Raw genomic sequence first — 18,301 nt, 5'->3', positions numbered from 1 at the left:
GAAAAGATGAGGACAAATTGGAGAGAATCCAGAGGAGAGCAACAAACATGATAAAAGATTTAGAAATCTGACCTATGGGGAAAGGTTAAAACCCTGGGCATGTTTGGTCTTGAGAACTCCTGGAGGAGTGCTGGTCCCGGACTGTGGAACAAACTCCCCCATGAACTAAGCACCATCACACACATCCCCACCTTCTACTCCAAGTCCCAGAGGCACTTCTCCAGCCTGTTTTACCTAATGTAAAAACACCACCAACAGAAACCCTACCAAAAGTAGAGACTCCTCTGCAGAACAATTCCTTCCTGGAGAGAAGCTGAGAGAAAGAACAAACCACACGTGAGCAGAGTAAATCACATTACTTAATACACTCCTGGAAGGTGCTCAGATACCACGTTGATGAGGATGGTATAAGAACCTGAATAGAATAGAATAGAATAGAATAGAATAGAATAGAATAGAATAGGGGTTTAGGCTGAACTTTAAACATTAACTTTTGGAATTTCTTACTTTTGAGCACTTACTTTCTCAATCTTTGTGTCACATTTAACACTATTTGTCCTCTCAGCGAATAAAGTAATAATGTATAATGGAGAAATACTATGTGATCAGGTAATTAAAGACTGTGTTGTAATGGATGCATGCAAAGGACAAGAGTTAAAATTAAACATTCAATAGGCACAAACCTTAATAAGACCCCAAAGCTAATCTGTAAAAAACAAAAGCCCCTGCTAGTTCTTTGTATGCAAATGTCTCTACAATCTTTATTTTCTAGACACTGAGGACAGAATAACCAATAAATACAACAAAGTGACAGAGAGATTCACATTTTGTGCATTTCTTCAGTCACTTTACAGCATGGTGACATCCTCACTCTTCTCCTTCAATCTTCCTGTGAATCTCGCGGCTCTTCACCCGCAGTTTGTTGACCTGGGACTCTGCAATGTCAGCCCGCTCCTCAGCCTCTTCCAGCTCGTGCTGGATCTTGCGGAACTTGGTGAGGTTGACATTGGATAGTTCCTCCTGAGGATGGAGAGAGCGTTGTGAAAACCAAAGTGCTGACAGTTGCCCTTTGTCAGGAATCAGAGCCTGCAGCAGACCCACTCTGGAAGCAGTGCCTACAGTAGAGCCACTCTCCAGGCAACCTCAATGAATGCAGCTGGCCTAACGTAGGCTGCCTGATTGCCTACACACCCTGTCTGGTTGGAACAATCAAAAGACCTACTCTTTAGCCCAGCAGCAGCAGCAGTTCAGCAGTTGCTCACAGCATTCACGTATATCTATGATATCTCCTGTTCGTTCCCAGCCCTGCTCCTGCCTTGCCTCACTCCAGGTAACCTGGACCCTTGGCTCTGATTTCTGACCTCTGACTCTGGCTCTGACCCTGGACTCCAATTCCTGGCTATCAAATGCTGTTCTAACATGACTCTTGCTCTGACCACTAGGCAGCGACTGCTCATATTCCAGTCACTGATCGTTTGAGCAGCCCAGCACAAAACAATACAAGAACTAGAGCTGATACAGGGAGCATGAATTCCACAAAGGCCAATATCTCTCTGAGCGAGGGAGTGGGAGCCCTATACCTTGCAGGCCCAACTTGCCACCCTGTAGGTTTAGCATGCAGTCCTGCAAGCTCAATCTGTGCTGTCTTCAGCTCCAACCCCCACTCCCCGTGAGAGCAACCTCCCTCTGCATGACAAGTTAAATGGCAATTGCAACAAATTTTGTGGATTTCTAAATCAGTGTCAGCTCCTATTTCTGCTATGCCCACAGTTGTACCCCACTGACAAAGCCTCTCACCTACACCAGGTGCACCAGGAGCTCAGAGAATACTTCCAGTCTGCCAATAAATATCATGCTGACTGAAGCCATCAGGGCCACCCCCAATCTGGTCATGGGGCAAGGTGTGGTTCTCGGCCCAGAACTTTAAATTTAGCTACCCATCTGCCAGAGTACCAATACCTGAGCCCCTGCAGTGTTATACAATGTGTGAATCCAATGCCTTTCAGGTTATGGCTGCCCAAGTCCTTGAAGATACATGCTTTCACATCACGCTTTTAAACCCCTACACTGAGAACCCACACAGAGCAAACCGCTCTGACCTTCCACTGCCCACTCTCTGGACAGGCGGAGTACTTGGTCCCCTGAATCCTCCACTCTTGGCAAGTTAGGGGAAGGCTCCAGTAAGGGGTGGACTGGGAAGGCTACAGAATGGACTAGTGGTCATGGGAATAAACATCCACACCCTGGCCTTATTGCAAGAGTTTTTCAGTAGTCCCCTGGGAAACCAGGCCCTGGGCCCATAGGAGATGCACTCGAAAGGGTGGTACTGTGAGGAATCAGGGCTTGTAGCAGAGCCAGTCTGGAAGCAAGGCCCAAAGCAGAGCCAGTCTCTGGGCAATCTTAACGAGCAAGCTGGCCTATAGAAAGCTGCCTGATTGGTTGGCAGGTTCAGCAGATTGGCTCTTAAACCCAGCAGCAGCAGCAGCAGTTCAACTGCTCAAAGCATGTACCCAGAGCTGTGGTAGTGTCTGCTCCTGCCTTGTTCCCAGCCTTGCTCTTGCTTTGTTCCTGCCCTGCTCCTGCCTTGGCTCCAACCTTGTCCCTGCTTTGCCTCACTCCAGGTAAGCCAGTTCTGCCCCTGGATTCCAGCTCCTGACTGATGACTTTGTCCCTGACTATTGACTCTGGCGTCTGGACTCTGGCTGCAGCTCTGACCCTGGGCTCCAATTTCTGGCTACCAACTAGGCTATCTAACCACTAGGTCTAACATCTGCTCTGACCACTAGATGTGACTGTGACTGACATCCTTTTCCTGCATTTGGAACTTTATGAGATACAATTGCTTGATGAGGAGAAGGCCCAGACTCTGTCACTTGCTTGCCATCTCTTATCTAAAAACCAAGTACAGACCTTCTCACACTCACCATTTTCTAAGTTAGAAAATTCATTAAAAGTGAGGTGAAATCCTTTTTAAATGTAAAATGATGCTGCACATGTAATTGCTACTAGAAGCCTATTCACTTAGGGACAGGGAAGTAATGAAAATCCAGAAGAAAAGTGCCATCCATTCTAGCTTGTGAGCCTTTCAGGAGACAGTTTTAGGTCTGCAGTTTGTATAATCTGAGTTCAGGATTGGACTATGAACAAACCACCTTCATTACATCATAGAACCAACAACAAGAGTGCATCCACCCTGAAGCTGAGTTCCAGGAGACACAGCCTTGATAACACAGTGTGTTTTGGTGAGCAGGACGGGGAGTTAGTGTTGCATCTGCACCATTAATCTACCATTTGAATACTGAGCTCCACAGAGTCAGATTGCCCTGAACAGAATGAGAAAATGAGCAGTTTCACGAGAAAAGTAGGAATTTCTCATTCTGTCACAATCCTTTTCCTCCCTAAGAGCCTGATCCAAAATCCATTGAAGTTAACTGGAGCCTTTCCAGTAATTCCAGTGAGGTTTGGATCAGGTCCTCACAGAGGAAGCACTTGCCTCCCACTCACTTTCCCTCTTCCCTCTCCCAGTCAGGCAGCATAGACTGAGATCAGACAGCTCCCTATTTCCTTCCTTCTCTCCCAGCCAGGCAGCTCCCTTTCAGTTGCTAACTATCTTCAGGCAGCTGTCTGGGTTACCAAGGCAGCAGCATAATGCTCTTTCTTAGGAAGGATGGCTCTCTGCAGAGGAAAATTAAATTTGATTCTTTGTTTAGAATGAAAGTTGAGAATTTGCATAAAATTGTGGAATGATGAAAAACATTCACAGAGAGCTTAAATCATGGGATCCTCCATTCTGCTTAACGTTATTCTCCTGCTGCCCCTGAGGTGAAGGCAGGGATTTGAAGGAGTTGGTGAGTAATGAGATGCTCACCATCTCCCTTTTGCAAATTGCCCCATCAGCAGAGACCGGACATTCTTATCTGTACTGGGCCGGGGGCAGGCAACACAAGGAGCATGTTCACAGAGGCAAGGCCTTATCAGGCCAAGCTAACAACTTTGGCAGTTGAGTTGCCAGCTGACTCAGGTGTACACTTCCAATCATTTAGCACTTTTTGTTATTTTTAAACTTCCCTCCACAAACCCAGCATGAAGAATCTGCTTCATGGTGGCCTAGGCACATGCTAAATCTGGAAGATTTTTTGTGCAACTGCGATTGAATTATTAGTAGAGCTAAGCAAAGTATTCAGTAGAGTTGCTAGATTTTTTTCATTTCAATGAAAAATAGTCTTTTTTCTAAACAAATTATTTCACAGATACCTTTCAAAACACTTTTTCATTGAAACTGAAAATTTCAAAATTTTGAATTTCAAACTGTTTCACCGCATCCTATCCATTTTTCCCCCATTTTCCCTTTTGCAAAATGAATGTGATCAAATGATGGCTGTTTCATTTGTCTTTGTTTTCTTTTTCCTTTTGACACTAGGTAACTTTTTTCAAAATGTTCTCAACTTTGGAAAAGTTGCACAATAGGAAATGGGAAAAGGAGCTCGGTAACTTTGCATTCTGTAACTTTTCCAAGGTTGAGAAGATTTTGAAAAGTTACAGAGTAGCAAAAAGAAATTTTCAATGAGGTGAGAGCTCTTTTGGGGATAGATGAAAAATGCATTTGCCTAGCACATAAGGTTTTCATCTGCACGAGTCAGTGATTACTGATTTACGCACAGGTCCCTAACTGGCATATACAAAAACCAGCAACATTTCTCCACTTTCAGCAAAAATGTAATTGCAAAATGCTGTAGAATTCTTATATTGCTCAGGTTTCAGAGTAGCAGACGTGTTAGTCTGTATTCGCAAAAAGAAAAGGAGTACTTGTGGCACCTTAGACTAACAAATTTATTAGAGCATAAGCTTTCGTGAGCTACAGCTCACTTCATCGGATGCATTTGCATCTGATGAAGTGAGCTGTAGCTCACGAAAGCTTATGCTCTAATAAATTTGTTAGTCTCTAAGGTGCCACAAGTACTCCTTTTCTATATTGCTCAGTTTTCTTATAATTTATTAAATCCTCTATATAATGTGCTATGAACTATGAACCTAAACACTGACAAACTACACTTATCACATGTACTTATATATATTATTCTTTTATGATTTTTTTACTGTTTCTTTTCTTACTCTTTCAGTAATTAGTTCCTCAGATATAAGCATGAATTATCAAGTTTCTGTTGATCCTTAAACCTTGTTATGCTAAACAAATGCAACTTCATAATTTCTTATATCCACTAGTTAGCATGGGCGGCACGTGAACTTCCCTTTTGGGGAGGCTAGCCCCTGGCCCCATCCCAGCTGCCCTGACTCCCACCGCATCACCCAGCCCAGGCCACCGGCCACCTCATCCTAGCCAGCCCGCCCCGAGTCCCATGCTGTTCGGGGAAGTGGAGCAGCCTGGGCTGGGACCGGGGGGGAGAATGGGAGGCAGGAGGGGGCCTTGGAGCGGAGTGTGGGCAGGGCCACGCCTGGCTGTTTGAGAAGGCTTAGCCTCCCCAAGCCTACGATACCCCCCGCCCACATCTTATGCTAGTTAGTACAATTCCCACCTCATTAGCAGGTAACTATCATTCCTCCTCCGACTGATACTTACAGACTCCTCCGCTTGTCTCTTGTAAGATTTCACTTTCAGTTGTAGTTTATCAACCAGATCCTGAAGCCTGAGAATATTCTTCCGGTCTTCCTCAGACTGAAAGCAGTTAATAAAGCAAGAAAGAAGTGAGTTCATTTGCCCATATGATAAAATAAAATTATCCCCTGCAGGTTCACAAGCAAACAATTCGTGCTCCCCAGAGAAGGATGTGACAGCACAAAGGGCCTCCCTCCTTACCTGATAGGTCAGTTCCTTTACTCTTCTCTCATACTTGCGAACACCCTTGATAGCATCAGCACTGCGTTTCTGCTCATTATCAACCTCACCTTCCAGCTCACGCACCTGAAATGAGAAACTGATTGAGTTTCACTGTGACTAGACATAAGAAATGCTCTTAAATGCACAAATATGGGGAATACACACTCTGGCTTCCAGTTTCTGGATTTGCTTCTTGCCACCCTTCAGTGCCAGCTGCTCTGCCTCATCCAGACGGAGCTGCAGGTCCTTCACTGTCTGGTCCAGGTTCTTCTTCATCCTCTCCAGGTGGGCACTAGTGTCCTGCTCCTTCTTCAGCTCCTCTGCCATCATGGCCGCCTAGTGAGCAAAGAAAAGAAACCGGTCCAGAAAACCAGCCATTTTAGGTGAAAACACGGCCATGTTCTCCAAAGACAAGTGCCTTCAACTCACATCAGTGATTGCCTTCTTGGCCTTCTCTTCTGCATTACGTGCTTCCTGAATTGTCTCCTCCATTTCACTCTGGATTTGAGAAATGTCTGTTTCCAGCTTCTTCTTCGTATTGATCAGACTGGTGTTCTGTTTAACAACAATAGATAAGACGTGGTTACAGTTAGTCCCAAAATATTGACTCTGGAGCATGAACTGAATCTTTGTATTTAATGTACAGGTTACTATTAACATTCTTCTGCAGCAGAACTCTCTTCCAAATGTATCATCGCTGCAGGACATTGACAGCTAGTCAGTGATGTGCTGTGAATATTTTAAGGGCTCTCACAAACGTTGTCCCATAGCCTGTGACAAACCTTATGTGCCAATTGTTGTAAATCTGGTCCATTTCAAACAAAATAATCACTGTGTAGAAATACTTCCTGAGCCCCAGGGGATGGCAGAGATGACTTAAAAATATCCAATGATAGAAACTATATAAGAGGCAGGAAAGCCACTCCCCCAGCTTCTGAGACACTTGCCCCCTCCATTACATCACTGCAATTACAACCTTCATCATCCCTGTGTCGCTTTCAATGCAGCAACATGAGGGAAACCAAGGATAGCCATACAGCTTCTTGCTTTCTGTTTAACAAAGGTCCATCCTATAGACATTAGCGTAAAGGCCATTTCAGGAACAAAAATCTTCTAAACACCCCCTAGTGCTGCTCTTTGGAGCAGGGTACATACGGAGCAGTCTCCTGCTTAGGGGTTTGTGGGATTTCTTTTCACACTAGACCCTGACCTGGGTGTGCAGGAGCTGCACTCGTTCACTTGCATCCAGAAGCTCCTGTTCAGCCACTTTCCTGGCCCTCTCTGTCTGTTCCAGAGCTGCCCTCAGCTCCTCAATTTCAGCCAGCATCAGGTTAGCTCTGCGCTCAACCATGGCCACCTGCTCCTTCAGGTCTTCTTGGCTTCGGAGAGCATCATCCAAGTGAATCTGGGTATCCTGTAAAACGAGTGAGAGAAATTACCTGGAGGCACAGACTCCTTGGCATGCTGAAAAGACCAGCTGAGCTATCGCACTAGGCATGTGTGGCTTAGTGTACCTTGAGCACTCCTTGTGTGTTTCGCAGATTCTTCTGTGCCTCTGCAGCCAGGCGGCTGGCATGGCTCAGCTGGATCTCCATTTCATTCAGATCCCCCTCCATCTTCTTCTTTAGCCTCAGGGCTTCGTTTCTGCTCCTGATCTCAGCATCCAGGGTGCTCTGCATGGACTCCACAATTCTGACATGGTTTCTCTTCAGCTGTTCAATTTCCTCATCCTTCTCAGCAATCTTCCTGTCAACTTCTGACTTTACCTGGTTCAGCTCAAGTTGGATGCGGAGGATTTTGCCCTCTTCATGTTCAAGTGAAGCCTTAACAAGAGCAAGTGAAGGATCAATAAAGGGACAAAAATAGTTTTTTCCTTCCACATAATATGTTAAATGCTCCCACAAACTGGAATGTAGTGCTGTGGGTAGCATGGGTACTGAGTACATAGCTTCCAGCACAGCATGTGCTGTCCTCCTTTCCCTGTGAATTATCCCACCATGTTTACAACAGGATACAGCTCCAAAGTTTTCTGACTCTCTCTTTGTAAAGCAGTGACTAATGGCATGTGTACCTCAGCTTCCTCCAGAGCGGACTGGATTTCTGATTTCTCTTGCTCAATCTGCTTCTTCACTTTCTCCAGCTCATGGATGGCCTTTCCCCCCTCCGCAATCTGCTCCGTGAGATCAGAAATCTCCTCTATTGGGTTACAGACAAATAACGCAATCAGACAAAGGGCCCAAAGAGAGCGAGGCTCCTTAGCAGTGCCACAGGCACAGACAGATTCACTTTAGAGTGACAAGGTTTCCAGAAGCCCCATGTTAGGAGAAGAAATCTGGGGACTTACGCTGCAAGTTCTTGTTCTCACGCTTCAGAGTTTCAAGTTGATCCAAGGTTTCCTCATAAGCATTCTTCATCTTAAACAGCTCCGTGCTGAGCGAGCGAGACTCCTTCTGGGAAGCTTCCAGTTCAGCCTGCGTTTCCTCGTATTTCTGCTTCCATTCTGCCAGAACCTAAAGAACAACAAGACCTTAGTCTAAGCAATGGAGATCACTAGAGGATGCTCCATCCAACACCCACGAGGCTGAAATACCTTATCGAAATTCTTCTGCTTCTTATCCAGAGCTGCGCAGGCAGCATTAGATCTTTCCACATCAATCATCAGGTCCTCCACTTCATTCTGCAGCCTCTGCTTTGTCTTTTCAAGGGAAGCACATTTGGAATTCACAGCTTCAACATGTTCTTCAGCATCCTGCAGACGCTGGGCAAGCTTCTTCCTGGAAGATTGTAAATACAGCTCCAACTTAGTGAGTAAATACAGCTCCCATTTAGTGAGCAATATGGGAAGCAAACTGTGTGCAGCTGCTCTGGGATTCACGAGAGCAGAAGTCACCTCAGTGACCCCAGTGCATACACAGATCAGGTCCTTTCTCAGTCACTCTTATCCAATTCATATACAGTACATTGTCTCTGATAATCCATCTGCCATCAGCTCACATGCATTATCGACAGAGTACAGGGTCTCTCTCAGTCCTTCTAAACCTAATGAGCATATTTGCCATTTTCCAACCCATACCACTAAATGGATATACTGCATCTCCTCTAATCACCCTCCCCAAAGCACATCCTTGGCCTCTTCCAGTCCCATCCTGAGCATATCACTGGCCTCTTCACGTTTCCCCATTTAGTTCTTGGCCTCTTCCAGTCCTCCACCCAGCACATACTTGGCCTCTTCCAGTTCCTCTGTGCGCTGAATGGCATCCGTCTCGTATTTGGTTCTCCACTGGGCAACTTCACTGTTGGCCTTGGACAGGGCGCGTTGCAGCTCACCCTTGGCTTCCTGCTCCTCCTCATATTGCTCCCGAAGCAAGTCGCAGTCATGGCGAGCAGACTGCAAGGCGTGGGCCAGTGCGTTCTTAGCCTGGAGACACAACAGGAGTAGCACAGTGATGTAGCTAAATATCCTGGGGATCCTCCTGACAGTGAGCTCTGTCAGACTGTGGAACGCTATCCCGGGGAAGTGGTGTGAGATTCTATGGATGGTAAACTTTACGCTGGGTTTTGATAACTGCATTAGCCTCAGGCATTAGCGGACCTCGATCTCTCCTATTCTCTGTGTGTGGCACACAATAGTTTAGTCTCTGGAGGGTTGTAACACTTCAGTCTAATTTTGGATGATGGGTTTAGTATGTGGTTGCTGATTTGTGTTGGGGGCCTTTGATATATAGGCCAGATTAAATGATCCAATGGTCCTTTCAGGCCTGAAACTCTGTGACTCTATGAAAGCATTCATAAACATACTCTAGGAAACAATCCTGCATTGGCAGGGGCTGGGTTAAGTGACCTTACAGGATCTTTCCCCCTCTATTCTCTAGGGTGCTATGGTTTCATTTGAGGTTAAAGCATCTTGCTCGCAACAAGAATCCAGCTTCACAGAAAAGGCTGTTGAAAAAATCCTCACCTTTATTTCCTCCTCTAGATGCCTCTTGAGTTCCTCAATCTGTTGGGTAAATGCCTGTTTGCCTCTTGAGAGCTGAGAAATCAAAGCATCTTTTTCCTCTACCTGGCGTGCAAATTCACCTAAGAAAGATTCCAGATAGATTATATTAAATGGCAATTAAGTGAACATAATAAAGTAATTTATTATTTTAAAATAGATTAATTTAGGATGGTCTTCTAGAGGATGATAATCTGATATAAGCAGTGCTAACAACAGTCAAGTAGAAACTTTTTTCATGAGAAACAGTCAAATGAAAAAAAGTCTCATTCAATTACATCATGTAACGGGAGACAGCTAAAAAGTGACTTGTTTTTAAAGTGCTTATATACAAATACTAGATGTCTAAATTATATGGGTGAACTAGAGATCCTCGTATTAAATGAGGATATTGATATAATAGGCACCACAGAAACGTGATGAAATGAGATAATCACTGAGACACAGTAATACCAGGATACAAAATATATCAGAAGGACAGAACAGGTTGTACTGGTGGGGGAGTCGCACTCTGTGAAAGAAAGTGTAGAATCAAATGAAGTAAAAACCTTAAATGAACCAAACTGTACCATAGTATCTCTACGGATAGTAAGTCCATGCTTGAATAGTAAGAATATAGCGGTAGGGAAACACTAACAACCACCTGACCAGGATGGTGATTAGAGAGGCTATTAAAATAAAAAACTCAGTAATAACAGGGATTTCAACTATCCCCATATTGACTGGGTACATATCACCTCAGGACAGGATGCAGAGATAAACTTTCTTGACACTTTAAATGACTGCTTCTTGGAGCAGCTAGTCTTGGAACCCACAAGAGGAGAGGCAATTCTTGATTTAGTGCTAAGCAGAGCTCAGGATCTAGTCCAAGAGGGGAATATAGCTGAACCGCATGGTAATAGTGACCATAATATAACTAAATTTAACATCCCTGTGGCAGGGAAAACACCACAGTGGCCCAGCACGGTCACATTTAATTTAGAAAGGGGAACTACACAAAAATGAGGAGGTTAGTTAAACAGAAATTAAAAGGTACAGTTTCAAAAGTAAAAGTCCTGCAAGCTACCTGGAAACCTTTTAAAGATACCATAATAGAGGCTCAACTTAAATGTATACACCAAATTAAAAACCAAAAAAGAGTCACCTTTGCTAAACGACAAAGTAAGAGAAGCAGTAAGAAGCAAAAAGACATCCTCTAAAAAGTGGAAGTTAAATTCTAGTGAGGAAAATAGAAAAGAGCATAAAATCTGACAAATGAAGTGAAAAAATATAATTAGGAAGGCCAAAAAAGAATTAGCAAGTAATAGCAAAAAATTTTAAATACATCAGAAGCAGGAAGCCTGCTAAAGAATCAGTGGGGTCACTGGACAATCGAGATGCTAAAGAAGAACTCAAGGACGATAAGGCCACTGCGGAGAAATTAAATGAATTCTTTGCATTGGTCTTCATGGCTGAGAATGTGAGGGAGATTCCCAAACCTGAGCCATTCATTTTAGGTGACAAATCTGAGGAACTGTCCCAGATTGAGATGTCATTAGACAAGGTTTTGGAACAAACTGATAAATTAAACAGTAATAAGTTGCTTGGACCAGATGGTATTCACCCAAGAGCTCTGAATTTCAAATGTGAAATTGCAGGGCTACTAACTGTAGTCTGTAACCTATCATTTAAACCAGCTTCTGTACCAGGTGACTGGAGGATAGCTAATGTGATGCCAATTTTTCAAAACGGCTCCAGAGGTGACCCTGACAATTGCAGGCAAACCTGATTTCAGTACTGGGCAAACTGATTGAAACTATAGTAAAAAAACAAAATTGTCAGACACAATTTGTTGTGGACAAGTCAACATGTTTTTTGTAAAGGGAAATCATGCCTCACTAATCTATTAAAATTCTTTGAGGGGGTCAACAAGCATGTGGATATAGTGTACTTAGGTTTTCAGAAAGCCTTTGACAAGGTCCCTCACCAAAGGCTCTTAAACAAAGTAAGCTGTCATGGGATAAGAGAAAAGGTCTTCTCATGGATCAGTAACTGGTTAAAAGATAGGAAACAAAGGGTAGGAATAAATGGTCAGTTCTCAGAATGGAGAGTGGTAAATAGTGGTGTCCCCCAGTGGTCTGTACTGGGCCCAGTCCTATTCAACATATTCTAAATGATCTGGAAAAAGGGGTAAAGAGTGAGGTGGCAAAATTTGCAGATGAGACAAAACTACTCAAGATAGTTAAGTCCCAGGCAGACTGCGTAGAGCTACAAAAGGATCTCTCAAAACTGGATGACCGGCAATCAAATGGCAGATGAAATTCAATGTTAATAAATGGAAAGTAATGCACCTTGGAAAACATAACCCCAACTATACATATAAAATTATGGTGTCTAAATTAGCTGTTAGCACTCAAGAAAGAGATCTTGGAGTCATTGTGGATAGTTCTCTGAAAACATTCACTCAATGTGCAGCGGCAGTCAAAAAAACGAACAGAATGTTGGGCACCATTAAGAAAGCAATCAATAATAACACAGAAAATATCATACTGCCTCTATATAAATCCATGGTATGCCCACATCTTGAATACTGCGTGCAGATATGGTTGCCATATCTCAAAAAAGATATATTGGAATTGGAAATGGTTCAGAAAAGGGCAACAAAAATGATTAAGGGCATGGAATGGCTGCCATATGAGGAGAGATTAATAAGACTGGGACTTTTCAGCTTGGAAAAAAGATGACTAAGGGCAGATATGATTGAGGTCTATAAAATCATGACTGGTGTGGAGAAAGTAAATAAGGAAGTGTTATTTACTCCTACTCAATACACAAGAACTAGGGGTCACCAAATGAAACTAATAGGCAAGAGGTTTAAAACAAACAAAAGGAAGTATTTTTTACACAACACACAGTAAACCTGTGGAACTCCTTGCCAGAGGATGTTGAGAAGGCCAAGGCTATAACAGTGTTCAAAAAATAACTAGATAAATTCATGGAGGATAGGTCCGTCAATGGCTATGAGTCAAGGTAGACAGGCAGGATAGGCTGTTTGGCAGAAGCTGGGAATGGGTGACAGGATGGATCACTTGATGATTACCTGTTCTGTTCTTTCCCTCTGGGACACCTGGCATGGGCCACTGTCAGAATAGAGCATACTGGCCTAGATGGACTTTTGGTCTGACCCAGTATGGCCGTTCTTATGGTGGATCAGATGATGTGCATATGATGGAAATTTCCTCCTATCACAGCATCTTCTGTATGGGCTCACAGTTGTACAACATGTATGTTTTACCTGATTCTGTCTGTAGTTTAGCTCTTTGAGCACTGAGGTCATTGATCATACGCTGATGCTCTTCTCCCTTTGTCTTAACCTCGCTAAGCTGATCTTCCAGAGTGCGGCACATCTTCTCAAGGTTTGCCTTTGTGTGAAATGGACAAAGAGGATTAAACACATGGGCTCTCCAGCATTCTGAGATCATTGGGATCTTTGTCATGACAAACACATGTGTGCTCAATTAGTAAGGAAACCTCACCCTTCATAAAACTAAATAGTATGCAAATAGCAAAATAAAATAAAAATCATATTATATATGTGACATAACAGCAATAACATCAGTGAATTTTTCTTCTTTATTATTATTATTTAAGACTACCTCTACAAAGTGCAAATCTGAAGATGCAGTCTGTTTTCAGCAATAAACATATATATATTTTGTTTCTGTACCTTGGCTTTGGAGACAGTCTCTAGGTTACTAGCCAGGTCGTCAATCTCCATCTTCAGTTCACTCTTCTCCTTCTCCAGCTTCTGTTTGACTCGTTGCAGGTTGTCGATTTGCTCCCCAAGCTCTGCCGTGCTGTCCGCGTGCTTCTTCCGGAGGGCGGCGGCTGTGGCTTCGTGCTGCAGAGTGGCCTCCTCAAGGTCTCTGCGCATTTTCTGGAATTCTGCCTCACGCTTCTTGTTCATCTCAATCTGAACCGCTGTGGCTCCACCAGCTTCTTCCAGACGCTCACTGATCTCCTCAAGTTCCCTGGAGAGATCACCCCGCTGCTTCTCTGCTTTTGCCCGAGAGGTACGTTCAGCCTCTATCTCCTCCTCCAGTTCCTCAATACGAGCCTGGAGAACAACAGGAAACACTAAGACTGTGGCTTCAGTCTGGGGTCAACACCAGTATGGCTGTCGGCAGAGTTCTACTGGCATAACTCCGTAGAATAGATGCAACCTACACTGACAACAGGAGTTCCGGTGGCAAAGGAACATTGCCTCCCTGAACTGGGGTAGCTACATCCAAAGACCCATTGAGAGAAATTTGGGTCCCTGATACATCACGTTCACTACGACCGATGCCTTCCTTTAAACTGAACTCCCTCTTGGGCTGGAACAAAGATAAACTATGAATTGCCTGGTTTCAGAGTAGCAGCCGTGTTAGTCTGTATTCGCAAAAAGAAAAGGAGTACTTGTGGCACCTTAGAGACTAACAAATTTATAAGAGCATAAGCTTTCATGAGCTAGTGAGCTGTAGCTCACAAAAGCTTATGCTCTAATAAATTTGTTAGTCTCTAAGGTGCCACAAGTACTCCTTTTCTTTTTATGACTTGCCTGTAACTCTTTGATCTTCTTCTGCAGCTGGATGCCCAGGACTTGCTCATCTTCAATTTTGCTTAGGAATTGACTGATTTCAAAGTCTTTCCTTTTCACACAAACGAAAAAAAAGAGTTAGTTCTAGAAGAAAATGTATCTGCATGATACCCCCTGCAAACCATACCTACTTCTTCAGTTTTTCCTCCAGCTGCTGTTTATCATTTTCTAAATCCATTGTGGATTCCTGAGCCAGCTTCAAATCTCCTTCAAGTTTCCTCTTAGCTCTTTCAAGATCCATGCGAATCTTCTTCTCTTGCTCCAGCGACCCTTCAAGCTAAACAGAAAAAGGCCATAAATTCTCTCCTAACAGCCTAACTTCACACTGGTTTTGTTCTCTCCATATGTTGTTGTGCCTACATCGTCCACTTGCTGCTCCAGCTTGGTTTTAGCTTTAGTCAGTGTATTCACTTTGTCCTCTTCTGCCTGCAGGTCATCCAGGGTCTGCTGATGGGCCTCCTGGAGGGCTTTCTTTTCCTTTGTCAGTTTAGCGATGGTCTCATCCAGGACTGCCATCTCCTCAGTGAGGTTTTTCACCTTCAGAGTTGAATAAAGATGGTTAAAGAGAATAGATACAAAACATTTTGTGAAATGACAGTGTCATTTAAAATTTAGATTTATTAAATTTGATGTTTTTATCCAAGATTTTATAAGATTCAAGGAATAGATACTGGCTGCATGAAAATGTAACATAATAAGCAGAAAGAACTGTCATGTCTGAAATCATAGCTACTTCATGATCTTTTCTCTGAGTGAACTCAGAAAAAAACAGGAAGAGATTCTCATGAAACTGCCATCACTTACAGCTGAAAGCTCCCACCTCTGCCCTACTAAGGTCTGGACTTGTCCCATTTCACTCAGTTTGTTCCCTCAACAATAAGAGACCAAATAACAGGCTGTCAGGCTGGAGGGAGGTTACCAGTGGAGTTCCTCAGGGATCGGTTTTGGGACCAATCTTATTTAATCTTTTTATTACTGACCTTGGCACAAAAAGTGGGAGTGTGCTAATAAAGATTGCAGATGATACAAAGCTGGGAGGTATTGCCAATTCAGAGAAGGATCGGGATATTATACAGGAGGATCTGGATGACCTTGTAAACTGGAGTAATAGTAATAAGATGAAATTTAATAGTGAGAAGTGTAAGGTTATGCATTTAGGGATTAATAACAAGAATTTTAGTTATAAGTTGGGGACGCATCAATTAGAAGTAACGGAAGAGGAGAAGGACCTTGGAGTATTGGTTGATCATAGGATGACTATGAGCTGCCAATGTGATATGGCTGTGAAAAAAGCTAATGAGGTTTTGGGATGTATCAGGAGAGGGATTTCCAGTAGGGATAAGGAGGTTTTAGTACCATTATACAAGGCACTGGTGAGACCTCACCTAGAATACTGTGTGCAGTTCTGGTCTCCCATGTTTAAAAAGGATGAATTCAAACTGGCGCAGGTACAGAGAAGGGCTACTAGGATGATCCGAGGAATGGAAAACTTCTCTTATGAAAGGAGACTTAAGGAGCTTGGCTTGTTTAGCCTAACTAAAAGAAGGTTGAGGGGAGATATGATTGCTCTCTATAAATATATCAGAGGGATAAATACTGGAGAGGGAGAGGAATTATTTCAGCTCAGCACCAATGTGGACACAAGAACAAATGGGTATAAACTGGCCACCAGGAAGTTTAGACTTGAAATTAGATGAAGGTTTCTAACCATCAGAGGAGTGAAGTTTTGGAATAGCCTTCCAAGGGAAGCAGTGGGGGCAAAAGATCTATCTGGTTTTAAGATTCTACTCGATAAGTTTATGGAGGAGATGGTATGATGGGATAATGGGATTTTGGTAAGTGATTGATCTTTAAATATTCAGGGTAAATAGGACTAATCCCCTGAGATGGGATATTAGATGGATGGGATCTGAGTTACCCGGGAAAGAATTTTCTGTAGTATCTGGCTGGTGAATCTTGCCCATATGCTCAGGGTTTAGCTGATCGCCATATTTGTGGTCAGGAAGGAATTTTCCTCCAGGGCAGATTGGAGAGGCCCTGGAGGTTTTTCGCCTTCCTCTGTAGCATGGGGCATGGTTGACTTGAGGGAGGCTTCTCTGCTCCTTGAAGTCTTTAAACCATGATTTGAGGACTTCAATAGCTCAGACATAGGTGAGAGGTTTTTCATAGGAGTGGGTGGGTGAGATTCTGTGGCCTGCGCTGTGCAGGAGGTCGGACTAGATGATCAGAATGGTCCCTTCTGACCTTAGTATCTATGAATCTATAAACAACTTAATGCCTGCGTTTCAAAAGAGGTCACATCTCAATTTTTAGGCATTGAAATATATGTTCATGTTCAAAAAAATATATTTTTAAAAATACTAAGTACTCAGCAACAACCTTTGTTCTGAGTTGACAGTTTAGAGTTATGAGGGCTTTAGAAATGTCTACTCCAATTGGGGGTTCTGGGCAGTTTTGAAAATCTGTCTGTTTACCATTGAAATATAAATTAGAATGGCAGCTCTCAATTGGTGGCATATTATACCTCATAAGTGCACTAATGTATTATTCCTTGCTTGGAGAGTAAATGATAAAGATAAATAAATACATTATTATGTATTGATCTTTTTTATTAAATGAATGCAAAGTATAAACTAAATATGTAAATTAAGAAAGTGTGTGTACACACACACACACACACACACACACAAAAACAACGTTCAAAGAAAAGTAAGGTTTCAAAGTCAAGCAGTCCAAGGTTAGGAAATTCCTGAATTAAGGTTGCCTGTGCAACATATCCATTATGATAGAGTTTTTAATTACGTGATTACATACTATTGCTTACCATAGGACCTCCTAGGAATCCTGCCTCATTCAGTACACAGAATAGATGGTGTGCTGTCTCCTTGCCAGCCAGTCCCATTTCTTCCCTTCCCAGTTCTTCATCTGATCTGTCTTTCCCTCACCTCCTTGTTCCTCCTGCCCATATTCCTAATCCTACTGGCTGCCAGTCCCAGTCTCCCTCCAGGCATACATGCACAGATCTCTCCCTCATTTTTATTTTTATATAATATATATATATATATGGCCTTTACCTTGTTTTCTGTGGCATGTTTTTCCTTTTCAACCTTGGCCAATGTTAACTCAAGGTCATCAATGTCTTTCTTCAGCTCAGAACATTCATCCTCCAGTTTCCTCTTTTTGGCTGTCAGCTCAGCATTCATCTCCTCCTCATCCTCTGCTCTTTCAGTCACCTCCTTAATTTTAGCTTCAAGTTGGATTTTGGTTTTGATCAGCTGGTCACATCTTTCCTCAGCATCAGCCAAGCCTTCAGATTCCTGTTGGAGAAATGTAGTTTTTCCATTTATTTGTGTTTTGGTGACTTTTAGCTCTATCTTGTATCACACTAAATAGTGGTATTGTAATAAAAACTGAAAAAAATTATATTTCATCTCAGCACAAAATATGATTGATTTTAATTGTTTACTTGTTGTTGAGAGGATAGGTCCATCAATGGTTATTAGCAAAGATGGTCAGGATTGCTATCCCATGTTCTAGGTGTCCTAGCCTCTGATTGTCAGATGCTGGGATTGGATCACAGGGGATCGATCACTTGATTGCCCTGTTCTGTTCATTCCCTTTGAAGCATCTGGCATTGGCCACTGTCAGAAGACAATATACTGGGCTAGGTGGATCATTGCTCTGACTCAGTTTGACCATTTGTATGTTCTTATGAGATGTCTGATCATGAAAAAAGCAACTAGATTAATTTATTTTAGTCTATTAGACAATTAGACAAAAATTAAGGTAACTACATATGAATATATATAATCTGTCCCTAAACCATTAAGGCCCAGATCCTGCAAAAAATTTT

At 42.9% G+C, this 18,301-nt stretch overlaps 1 protein-coding gene across 2 annotated transcripts in view; it reads right to left on the bottom strand.

Moving 5' to 3' along the window:
* Positions 1 to 767: 767 nt before the first annotated feature.
* Positions 768 to 18,301, bottom strand: part of LOC119842793 (myosin heavy chain, skeletal muscle, adult-like) — a 36,118-nt gene continuing 18,584 nt past the window's right edge. For both annotated transcript variants that reach the window (XM_038371388.2, XM_038371389.2), the window contains exons 21-38: positions 17,523 to 17,765; positions 14,809 to 14,985; positions 14,580 to 14,725; positions 14,410 to 14,500; positions 13,537 to 13,926; positions 13,105 to 13,231; positions 9,795 to 9,913; positions 9,058 to 9,254; positions 8,427 to 8,610; positions 8,181 to 8,346; positions 7,908 to 8,032; positions 7,351 to 7,659; positions 7,047 to 7,250; positions 6,266 to 6,391; positions 6,002 to 6,172; positions 5,816 to 5,920; positions 5,579 to 5,674; positions 768 to 1,020 (exon numbers count right to left, since the gene is read on the bottom strand). In XM_038371388.2, coding sequence (XP_038227316.1) covers positions 868 to 1,020; positions 5,579 to 5,674; positions 5,816 to 5,920; positions 6,002 to 6,172; positions 6,266 to 6,391; positions 7,047 to 7,250; positions 7,351 to 7,659; positions 7,908 to 8,032; positions 8,181 to 8,346; positions 8,427 to 8,610; positions 9,058 to 9,254; positions 9,795 to 9,913; positions 13,105 to 13,231; positions 13,537 to 13,926; positions 14,410 to 14,500; positions 14,580 to 14,725; positions 14,809 to 14,985; positions 17,523 to 17,765 — 3,129 coding nt within the window. In that variant the 3' untranslated portion in view covers positions 768 to 867. The remainder of the gene's footprint in view (positions 1,021 to 5,578; positions 5,675 to 5,815; positions 5,921 to 6,001; positions 6,173 to 6,265; positions 6,392 to 7,046; positions 7,251 to 7,350; positions 7,660 to 7,907; positions 8,033 to 8,180; positions 8,347 to 8,426; positions 8,611 to 9,057; positions 9,255 to 9,794; positions 9,914 to 13,104; positions 13,232 to 13,536; positions 13,927 to 14,409; positions 14,501 to 14,579; positions 14,726 to 14,808; positions 14,986 to 17,522; positions 17,766 to 18,301) is intronic.

The sequence above is a fragment of the Dermochelys coriacea genome, chromosome 14 (genome assembly GCF_009764565.3).
Source record: "Dermochelys coriacea isolate rDerCor1 chromosome 14, rDerCor1.pri.v4, whole genome shotgun sequence".
In the NCBI taxonomy this organism is placed as follows: domain Eukaryota; kingdom Metazoa; phylum Chordata; order Testudines; family Dermochelyidae; genus Dermochelys; species Dermochelys coriacea.
Note: the sequence above shows the minus strand (reverse complement) of the source record. Positions and strands in the feature narration are given on the sequence as shown.